This window comes from Asterias amurensis, chromosome 8 (assembly GCF_032118995.1).
Source record: "Asterias amurensis chromosome 8, ASM3211899v1".
Taxonomy (NCBI): domain Eukaryota; kingdom Metazoa; phylum Echinodermata; class Asteroidea; order Forcipulatida; family Asteriidae; genus Asterias; species Asterias amurensis.
In genome coordinates, this window is record NC_092655.1 from 374,540 (window position 1) to 386,683 (window position 12,144).

A 12,144-nucleotide genomic window follows, 5' to 3' on the forward strand; every position below is an offset into this window, starting at 1 on the left:
TGTAGTGAAAATAACCTAACACTGGATCATTCTCCAAGTGCCAAACTACTCGAAAGAGGAAGGATTTCAATATGAGTGATACCACTGACAGATTTTGCTTTTGTAGTGAAAATAACCTAACACTGGATCATTCTCCAAGTGCCAAACTACTCGAAAGAGGAAGGATTTCACAAGAATACGTAGGAAATTAATTGTTGGCACTATTTCCAAAATGAATCAACAACTTCCACCTGCCTAGTTACATTTAAAGGCACTGGACATTATTGGTAATTACTCAAAATAAGACTTACTTAGTAATGAGCTATGGAGAGCTGTTGATTAGTTAAGCATTGTGTTAAACGGCTTCCTTTGAAGTAACGTAGTTTTTGAGGAGGTAATCTCACTCAAACATTTAACAAACTTCAGGCCTGAGCCTTTTTAGGCATCTGAAAAGAGCACACAAATTTGTGCTACTAGGGTGTTTTTTGTTTCATTATTCTCTTTACAGGTTGTTATATGCATTTTTAGAAATACTCCAATTGAGAATACTGGTCTTTGACAATTACCAAAGGTGTCGTGCCTTTATGGGGACATTTTTTTCTGTTTAATAGTAGATTATGTTAACTATTCGTTTTATAAAGGATATTTGCAGTGTTGTTATAAGAGTCTTCCGCAATAGTTTATTTATGAAATTTATGTCAAAAAGTGATTGAATAAGATTGATATATTTTGACAGGTGGGTGATTTACATTTTAATATTTTAATTCAATTCAATTCAATTTATTTGTTTGTTCTTCATGTGAAAAACACATGAAATGTAGTATTCATTGTACAGCACTAAACATTTAACATTGATACACATACAGGGCAATTCATTTTAGAATAGTCAATGTTAAAACCATTCAAAATTATTTTGACCCAAACCATTTCTCTCGTTTTTTTATATAATTATTGAATGGCTTTTTAACATAATCTAGACACTGAAGATTAAAGTAGTGCCTCAAATGAACCCGATATCTTAGATCAAAGATCTCCTACATCAATTGTTTTCAATGGCTTTTCCTGGCTTTAAAATAAACAACTTTGTTGTGATACCCACAGAGTTTGTTAAGAAAGATGTTTTCATTTTAAATTCTTCAATTAAATTGCAATCAGTAGGGCCCATAATGCATGGATAATGCGGCTTTTCTTTGCGTTAATTACGATTTGATGGCTTATAGTCCAGTGTATATCATTTATTACTATCTCCTTTGACCACACGAACACCCACACTGAAAAGTCCCTCAGTAATTGCACTGCGTAGAAACAACAACAATCGTTGTTATTGACAACAAGATTGGCAAGAAAGGGCAGTTGAAATTGTTCATCTGTGGCTGATTACAAAAAAGCTCAGGTAAACGATACCTTTGTCTTTTTGGAACCATTCTTATGTTTAAATTCTATAACAATGAAGATGTACGCGATAAGCTTGGGCGGTATCATGATATTATCGAATATTGCGATACTAATTTGGAATCGATTTCGATATCGGATCGATTTGGTTTTAATCGAAATATCGATATATCGCGATATATTGATTAAGTATCGCAATGTTGTGATGTATTTCTTAGCTGAGATATCCTGCACCCCATAGGTTTGGAGTAAAACCAGAAGAATAGGTCATTAGAACACCTCCCTTATGCCATGACTGTCTCTTCTACAACTTTCACTTGGAGTTTTGAGACTGATGATGTCAAATTTAATTAATCGGGATTATATTGAATATCGCGATATATTGTCGGCGATATATCGTGAATAAAATAAATCGATATCGCCCAAGCTTAGTACGCAATATAACTGACATCAAAAGGTGGTAAATATTTTTAGAACCAGAAATTCTGAGTGAGTGTTTCCACGTAGAAAGAATAATCCCTTACTGGAATACACAATCTGTGAAGCTACTCGGATTCAAATTCTTGGGGCATTAAAACTTTTTTTTTATATTAATCACATCACTTTAAAGTGAAATGTTTCTCAAAATAATTTCTGCCATCAAAAGCTGCTGCTACCTTTGTCAGACTGTGTAACCGAATTACAAACTTAATTCCACCTGTATGCACATATAATAATTATAACAGCTACTGATTTTCTGCCATATCTCAAAAAAGCTACCACCTTTTAGCTGAACTTTTCACAGGTTTGTTTTATTGTAATCTACATTTATAAAGGAAATCATTCCAAAAATATAAAAGTATGCCTTGCCTTAATATAAAAAGTCTTGTTTATTCTAATGAAACATAAGGAGTTTTAAACCAGCCAACCAGATAAAACTTGTAATAGTTTAATTATGATAGAAGTGGCTTATATTGTATAATCTATCACTCGGTGATGCTCATGTTGCTCCAACATTTAGTATTTTTTCTGCAAGTTATTTGGAGCTACGTTTTTGGAGTGGTTCTTTTCGGCATAAAGTCAAATTACTTAGCGTTACACAACACTTATCCAAAGGACGCAGCAATTATTGGTCGTTTCTTGCCTGGATACAAGTGTCACTATCGTGGTGCTGAGGTAATTCTTTTATGATTAAAGGAACATTACTTTTTGTTATATAACACACAGTAGGTTTATATTGATAACACACAGTAGCTAGAGTCAGCATTATCACCACTCAGCCTCGCCACGCAATGCCATTTGAAAAGCATTAAGATCTCGTTTTGTCAGCTCTATCAGTCCTGTTTAATACCTTTGTAACTGAGAATAATGCCCTAGACATTTATTTGGAAAAGTTACACATGGGCGAGGCTGAATGAGTCAGTTGCTGATAACAACAGAATCCTCCATTCTGATTGGTCCATCCATGGCAACGACAGTGTGAGGTATTACACATCATTGCACTGACTGATAATCACATGTTGTGTACAGCTGATTGTAAATTGCAAGGTTTCAAACTCTGTGTACTTACTGCGCTAATTCAAGCAGTGTATCAAGACTGCTTAAAGGATAAACGCATTATCACACTTAGCAATAAAACACAGAAGATGCTTTAAAAGACCCTGGACACTATTGGTAATTGTCAAAGGCCAGTCTTTTCACTTGGTGTATCTCAACATTTGCACAAAATAACAAACCTGTGAAAATGGACGCTCAATTGGTTGTTGAAGTTGCGAGATAAGAATGAAAGAAAAAAACACCCTCGCACACGAAGTTGTTTGCTTTTAGATGCTTGATTTCGAGACCTTAAATTCTAAATCTGAGGTCTCGAAACTAAGTTTGTGGAAAATTACTTCTTTCTCGAAAACTACGTCACTTCAGAGGGAGTCGTTTCTCACAATGTTTTATACTATCAACAGCTCCCCACTACTCGTTACCAAATAAGGTTTTATTCTAACAGTTATTTTGAGTAATACCCAATAGTCTCCACTGCCTTTAACATCCCATTTCAAACTTTTTTTTTCTGATTTCCACTTATAAATATTGGCCAGTGATATTGGAATTGAAGGCCTTCTGGCTATAGTTTTTTGTAAACGTGTTTAATTCCAGGCATGTGTTTCTGGCATTTGTGTTGTTGTTTGTATTTTAAATGTGTAATTATGCCAAGTAAATAATAGTATAGTAATTTAGCTAATGATCGACTATTGATTTATGGGAAGGTACACATTTGAGAGAAAAACACCCTTGTTGGACGAATTTGTGTGCTTTCAGATAGGAATAAAAGACTTCTAGCTAGAAGTCTTTTATTATGTTGGTGAGAAATCACCTCTGTCTCAAAATCTATGCTACTTCAGAGGGAGCCGTTTCTCACAATGTTTTATACTATCAACAGTTCTCCAATGCTCGTTACCAAGTCAGTTTTTAAGTTAATATTTGTTTTGAGTAATTACCAAACGTGTGCATTCCCTTTAAGCCACTGGGATGTACAGTAACTTATAGATTAGTTTACCTTAGATCCTAAAACACTCTCTGCTGTCTATACAAACAGGTTGATTGAAGTATTGTTGGTTTGACAAAGTATGCAATCTTCATGGTGTAACCTGGGCCAAATTTCATAGAGCTGCTAAGCACACCAAAATTTACTAAGCATGAAATTTCTTTCTTGATAAAAACGGGATAACCAACCAAATTTCCAGTTGTTGCATTGCTTGTTCCTGTTTTTTCCTTCTTTTATTCGAGGCAGACATTTCATGTTTTAAAGCAAACTTTTGACCTTAGCAGCTCTCTTTGAAATTGGGCCCTGACTGAAGTGTCAATAGACAATGATAAATGCAGAGCTATAGAAAACCACAAGCGTACAATTGTCACAGAGCTCTTATTCTATTGTTAGTGCCTGTTAAACATATGTGTTCAGTAGTGCTTATTTATTGATTTGTTTACTAGTAACCATACACAGCAAGTATTGGCAAGGCAAGCTATGACGTCTGACCATGGAGGAATGTTCTTCCAAGATCAGACTCTTCTCAAGCTTCATATGTAAGCTCGTGATGAATGGGTTTTTCTTAGAAGGCTTGGCAAGCTGAGTGTGAATATCATTTGAAGCCAGCATGTAACAAAGAGTGGTAATTGGTCAATTTTATGACGGACACTTGCATTGCTAGTCCCATGAGCTTTGGACACGACAAATCAAGAAGAACAAGAATTGCTTCATATTATAAATATTGTTTTCACTTGAACCATGGAGGTAGAAATTAAACAAACTACAATTTAGGGAAGCTAGTTTATTTGTCTCTAATCAAAATATTTATCAGACTCAATCAATATTTGGACATAATTTATTTTTTTGAAGGGTTACTACAGAGTTAGGAAATACTATTAAACTATTCACAGGCTGTGCCATCTCATTTTGGATGCCAAAGCTAACTTTGGTTGTCTTGTGTTTTAGCAGATCAAAGTTTGGGTTTTTGTTTGCACCAGGGAGTTCCTGCTTCGTTTTTTTTTTTTAAGAACCCTAGAAGTGATTCCAGTCATAAATCTTACACCTTAAGTTGTTTACAACATGTATGGGAAATTTGTAGCTGTATGACGTCAATAAACATGAGTGAAAAGATTTGTTGTAAATACATGTCTGAGGAAACGGTTTTCAAAATCAATTTTGTTTGTTATCAATCATCAATCCAAAAGGTGAACGTATGAAAAGCCCCAGGGGGCTTTTCACTTTCAGACAACTCTGACATCCAGGGTCTGTTTCTCGGGATGGAAAATTGTCAGAATTCAATCATTCAAATCTGACCAGGGCCCAATTTGATAAAGCTGTTTAGCAATAATTACTGCTTGACATATGTTGTTTAGTGGGGCACCAGCCTCAACAATGCAAACTAACTTAATGTAGTTTTGGCTGGTAACCTGTTTCTGCTAAGCAATACTTTTCTGTGCTTAGCAATTTATTTATATACAGGCTTTATGAAAATGGACCCTATAATTTTATGAAACTTGCCTTTTTCGTTATAGCAGCAAAATTTGAAAGTACTTCAAGGCCTAATTAAGACTTTTCTCTGACACTAATATCGTGAACATTTGTTTTTCATTCTCAGCTCTTGTCAACTCAGTCCTGGGTGGCGAAGCTGTCTCCGTAGAGCTTATAACAAGCAGTTTCTCACAGGTAGGTTTTGGGTAAAATCAACAATTCCCAAGCTTGTAAACAATGACTGCAGCTGGACCCAGATCCTGTGCACACATACTGGTCCAAGCTGAAATAATTTGTCATTTATAATGGCCCTATGTTAGTGTGTGTTTAACATACTTCGGTGGTCACATAAACTGCACATTCATCGAAGACAACTTCCGTTGTACACTAATTAGATGTATGTGGGCTTTGCAGCGTTCAGGCCTCGTTAATTATGAGGAGATATCACAAGACTGCATGTTGGCTTGTAGCTCCAAATTTGTACTGCCAGTGACTGAACGAGAAATTTGTTTGCTACATCAGAATCAAAATGAGAAAAACTACACAGTTTACCATGTAAAATGTTTTAGTTGAACATTAAAGGAGACGATTTAACCAATTGGTCTTTCGAGTACATGTAGTACTTACAGGTGATATTCTTGGTACTATAGTCTCATTTCCGATCCTAATGCCCCTCAGAAAAATAAAAGAAAAAGGTGAATAATTAATAGCAAAAACGGTATATTTTAAGCCCTGCACAAAATGAACAATTAGGTCAGCCCTGGGACTAAAAGAATATTTTTTTCTTTTCACAAGTACCAAATATTATGCATGCACTCAACATAATTGAAAGATATTTATCAGACTCAAGTCAACATTTGATCACCATTTTGATTATCAAGATAATGGCTTGGATTTTATTATTCAATTAAAAACACACAAGGACCACTGGTGGGACACTAACATCACTGGCCTCAAACCTGCAGTCCAGTGTATACTAGGCTCACACACATCTAATTACTTGATACAAGGAATGAAAATTGTCAAGTCCTGGGGGATTTAAATTGACTCTTTCTTAAAAATTCAATTTCCAGCACGCTGTGGTCTTGTAGAGTGTGGTGCTTCATTGGGGAATTCAATTTCATTCTTTTGCTTTCGCTTTGGGGCAATTCTAAAATGATTCATTTGAAAGGGTTGCTTTGGAAGTGTTCTGTCATTTCAGTCCGTCGGGTTGCAACTAACAAATAAATCAAATCAAAAGTGCAAAGAGGATTAACTTTATACATGTAATAGATGTTAAATTTGCATCGGGGATAAAGAATATTAATTTTGAATTTTACCCATACACCGATGTGTGTTAGCAATGTATACTCAGTACTTTCCCGAGTCCTGTGAACAAATGTCACAGGCATGTTACTCGGGTGGTATTCGAACCCACGACCCTTGCATTTCTAGAGCAGTGTCTTACCAACTAGACTACCGAGGATTAACTTGAAAAAAAGGATAAAGCAGTTTACTCTTGGCTGATGGGGAATAAAGATAATTTCTTTGTGGTGTTACCACAAGCCAAATATATATTGATACCTCACCATGCAATGCCTCAAATCCTGAAATCTCTGTTATATGTTCTCATAATTCTTTTTCCCCCCAATCATGTATGCGAGTAGTCACCCCAACCAACTCATCAATTTTTAACATAAAATTGTTGGAAAATGTTTGTACATTTACATTTAGGCTCCGAAAGATACATGTTTTGGATTCACTGTCTATGTCAGAAGAAGAAGACACACAGAACAACATAAAGAATGACTCGTTGGTATTTTAAATTGTTCCTGGGGGGGGGGGGTGGTTAGCTGTACTTGAGAACTTTTCTACCAGACAGAACCAATCAAAAGAAAATTATAACTATCCCAAAGATGGGATATTCTTCCTTCAAATGCATCCCTCCACCATGGAGGTAGAATGCCAAATAAGCCCCCTTTGACCCTACACTTTAATCCGGATAATCTCTGTGTTACGGACAAATTTAACAAGGTGATTCTCGGGATTAAGTGAAGCTTTCACGCCACACTTTTCAGGGTTAAACATTTTCTGGATCAACGAATCCAAAACTGACTTGATTTGGGTAAAATATAACCCTGGCCGCATCTAGGGTTAATCCACTAATCTAGGTGTTAGAAAAAACACTCTCTATAAACTCTCTGGATTAAGTTCTTGGTATAATGGTGGCTGGTTGAGCCACTGCCACAAGGAGAGGTTGGATGGAAAAATTATAAACTCAAATGGTTAAGTAAAACAAGGGGAAAAAATAGTTTAAACTATTTTTTGTGACTTTTTGACAACATAACAAACATGAACAGGTATCTAGGTGTAACCATGGGGGATAACAAGATTTTCTCCATGGTGTAACATAAGCAGTGAAGTGGATATCATTAATAGAGAGAGATAGTCAGAAAGCACTTGGCAAAAAGCATTGAGCAGACCATGAATAATGAGATGGGGGGGTGGTGGAGGGAATGGGCACCTCTGACCATGTAAGAAGATGGTAATACTAAGGACAAGATCAAAGGTAGGAAGAGGAAGAAAAAGTTAACTAGCTAAAACGATAATGACCACGACGCAAAGAGAACGCATTCTATTGGTTGAATTGCTCCGCGCAGAAAACGCATACGCTCTTTCAACCAATTGAATGCGTTCTCTTTGCGTAGTTATCGTTATCGTTCTCGCTGCAGTGGGACCGGGCCTTAAGGCAGGCTAAAAAGGGGATGTGTAGATAAGGAAAAGGTAACAACAAAAGGTTATTAGTCATTTCCAAAAAAAAATAAAAATTAATGGGGTTTCAACTCACTGTTTGTTCAGTATGCTCTGATCGTCTTCTGGAGAAAGGGCAAAACTTACCACCATGCAAAGTTTCAAATCCTACTTGTAGAATGTATTTTGTTCTTGTTTCTCCACTACCACAGTTATCTGGTAACTTGATGGGCTTTGTCATCTGCTTTGCCCTTGGTGCGCTGTTCTGCATCATCTTCCCAATCGTCTGCAGTTGCTTCTGCTGCTGCCGTTGCTGCTGCAAGAACTGTGGAGGAAAGATGTACCAGAAAGAAGGAGACTATGACCGCATCAAGAGGGTGGTCTTTGGCTTCTTGCTCGTCCTCTGTGTGGGATTCATCGTGTAAGATCATCTTTTAAGCAAAAGAAAAAGAATTTCTGCTCCAGGTTACATGCCATTTTAAAATAGGGTTGAAAGGTCAATAAGGTTGTTTCCCTGTTTTTATATTCTAATAATATGTTTGGTGAGTGTGTGAAAATCTCCCACTTGCCCAATTTAATTAAACCCAAAACTAACAATGGCTAGACAAGACTGTGGCACTAAACCAAGATGTATGGAAGGGGGACCCATCAGAGGTGCTGGAAATGGCATTGGATGAAGACGACCTCTAGAATTCTATTACTTAAAAGTTTTAAAGTTACTTCCATCTTTCAGTTATTAATAAACAAACGATACACCTTGTTGGATTTTGTCAACTGCGCCATGCTGCACCATCCTAGTGAAGCCCAATTTTCTGCTGAAAAGGGATCAAGACGCAAGACACCTGAACTGTTGCTAGCTTTTAGTGAAAAAACCCCCCCTGTAATCTTTCGTCAGGGATTTTGTGCTTGTTCATATTCGCATATATTTTGATTTTGGCAACAGAAATAAACAACAGTAAGTTGGCAATAGAAATTAACAAGAGTAACTTGGGGTCCTCAACTGCTATTTGTTTGCCTTTGACGATCATTTCAGACTGCAAGTTATTTCTGTAGAGGTCTCTGACACATGAAAATGAAGCTTGCAGATAAAAACTAATAAAGTTCTTTTTATTGTGTTACCTGCAACACTACTTTACCATTAAAAGATAATGACCTTTTTTCTCTGACAGTGGGGGAGTGTTTACAGCGTTCTGTGTCAACTCTTTTACAACCAATACAGTGGAGACATTGCCCACTGACGTGATTAACAACATCGATGACATGGTGGACTTCGTTAGCAACACTCTTGAGGTATTTACAAGTCTGGCATTTGCTCGCTCAAGTTTACCTGGTCCAATTTCATAAAGTCATAAAGGCACTGGACACGTTTGATAATTTGTCAAAAACCAGTATCCCAACACTCTATGAACTCAGGGATGAGATAGTTCAGACTTTTGGCTGAATTCAGACTTTTTATGTCGGCCTGGTGAAGAAAATCAGACAATATTTGTTTCCACAAATAAAGAAATCCTGCTCATTGGTCAACTGCTTTAGTGCTTTGGATACTGTTTCCAAAAGCTCCTTGGAATCTATAACTCCAGGGGTTACCAAACGGTAGAAATGCCATCATTTCAACATACCTTTGAAGTTGTATCCAAGTTTAAGACTTTTTCGTTAGTATTGACTCTCAGCCCTGATGAACATCCTTGTTGCAACAATTTGTATGCTTTAAGATGTCTGAGAAAAACTTCAGGCCTGAGGTCTTTCTCAGGTTCAAATATTTTAGTGAGAAATTATCTCTTTCTCAAAAACTATGTTCATTCAAAGGGAGTCGTTTCTCACAATCTTTTATACTATCAATAGCTATCCATTACTCGTTACCAAGTAATTTTTATGCTAACAATATATATTTTGTGTAATTACCAAACGTGTTAAGTGCCTTTTACCCAGTGGTCACTAAACTGTAGTATTTATGTTTATTTATTTCAATCATTGTGTTTTGTTATGGTTTTTGAAATGACGTTTTATTTCAAAAAGTTATGTACACTTGTTTTCTGTGCAACGCAAATGCAATCCATCACAGGTTTTCTAATCTTCAGGGTGATGAGTGAAAAAACCAGCAATCATTTGATGGGAGCTATATTTTTAGAATAAGAAAAATCTTAAACATAAAATGTCATTTTTGTTTTCAAAGTAGGTCATGGATGTACCTTTACAATGGTGACAGAATGGGGATGATTGATTAAGGCGTTCCAGAGATATGCTTATTTCAATCAGATGGCATCAAAACATTTCTGCCCAACTACAGAGTAATAATCTACATTTATTTGTTTTTGTTTTTTTGTTAAGGAAATCAACTTTATAGTGTCAGACCAGCTGAACTACACTCTGGACCAGATCACCACAGATCTAACAAGTAGGTTTTTTTTCTTCTCCAAGCTGCCCCACGACCCCATTTCTACCCCCTTGTAATGTGAAGATAAATTAGGCGACTCTAATAATAAGGCGACTCGTGCCCTAAAAGAATAAATATTGATTTGAGACCCAAGACACCTGTCATGGATTTTTCTTTTGTTGCTTAGCAACAGCATTGCGCATCAACAGTGTTATTGATGTTTTTCTGTTGCTGCGTGGTTATTGCTTTTGTCTGGGTACACATTATGCTTTGATTATATTTGATCTAAAACAACTGCTGAGAATATTTCAAGCTACAACATATTATTGTGAAATGTTCTTCCTAAGAAGATATAATGAATTAGAACTGGTCACCGTAAAAGTAGATTACTGGTAACTTGGTGTTTTGGGTGCCTAGATTTCAAAGCCCCAAAATTGGTTAATGGCCTGACGTTTCAACACTACATGTAACAGAGTCTTTCTAGAAAGCAATTAACCTGTAAACATTTTCAGAAAGATCATCAGTCATATTTATGGTTTTTTTTTTTAAGTTTTAGGCTGGTGCAAACTGCTTATTAACCAAAAGGACCGATGTATGAATGCAAACCAAAAAATAGTTAGTGGCCTGTTGTTTTGATCCTAGCAGAGTCCTTCTCAAAAGCTAAGAGGTCATTCAGAATAAATTGTCTTGACCAACCCATCGACCCCAAATTTAGATTTTTGAATTTTGGATGGCTTCATAGTATAATCAATACATTGAAGAACAAAGTAATGCCTTGAATGAAGCAGATATTTGAGATCAAAGGTATCCTCAATATCACTTGTTTTCAACGGAGTCTCTTGGCTTAACATTTTTTTTAGTTCAGTCAGGAATGATGACACTCTAGTTACTTTATCTTGTTTAGAATTTCTAACAGGTATATGTATTTTAAAAGTAAAAATACCCACCAAGAATGTGTATCCCAAAACGTTTTCAAAACTCGGAGGAACATTTCAGACGCATTTCTTTTTTCTTTTTTTTCTCATTGAAAACCAATCCATTTTAAATTGTTCAAATATTCATTTAATTTTAAGGAATGCTATTCATATATTCAATGCAACACAAACTATGTTGGCAGGTTGACTTTAGGTTTGCAGTAATTATGCACTAGTCATTGATTTTTGAAATTACATTATTGCACTCATGTAATCAAGGGTATTGTGTTGGAATGCAATTAGTTTGCAACTCTAGATTCATTATTCAATATTTTAAGACACGATTCCAAACAGGTGGTGTAGCGATAAAGGCAAACATATTTTAAAGTTATGATGGTATATTTGCAAAACATGTTGTACATGTATGTTCGGTTTGCGGTAGCATATACCTTTTTTTAGATTCAATTCAGTTTTTCAATTCATTAATTAATACTCCATAAAAAAAATAAAAAGACCCAAATAGAGGTAAACTTTACCAAAAGAATTGAATATGAGAGAGGCTTAATAATAAAGCCTTTCTCAGACATATGAAAGCACAACTTCTGTCAACAATTGAGTCCAAATTTTCACAGTTTTGTTATTTAATGCAACGCCAAGTGAGAATACTGATCTTTGACAAAAGTGTCCATTGCCCTTAAATACATTTGTTACCAGCATTTTGGCAACAAGTTTAGTGATACAGCTTTAAGCAACAGTATGACACTACTAAG

General features: G+C 35.9%; 1 protein-coding gene across 1 annotated transcript in view; it reads left to right on the forward strand.

The window, feature by feature from the left end:
• Positions 1-12,144, forward strand: part of LOC139940340 (prominin-1-A-like) — a 42,569-nt gene that overhangs the window by 10,978 nt on the left and 19,447 nt on the right. Inside the window, exons 3-6 of the mRNA XM_071936554.1 lie at positions 5,484-5,551; positions 8,299-8,507; positions 9,256-9,376; positions 10,415-10,481. Coding sequence (XP_071792655.1) covers positions 5,484-5,551; positions 8,299-8,507; positions 9,256-9,376; positions 10,415-10,481 — 465 coding nt within the window. The remainder of the gene's footprint in view (positions 1-5,483; positions 5,552-8,298; positions 8,508-9,255; positions 9,377-10,414; positions 10,482-12,144) is intronic.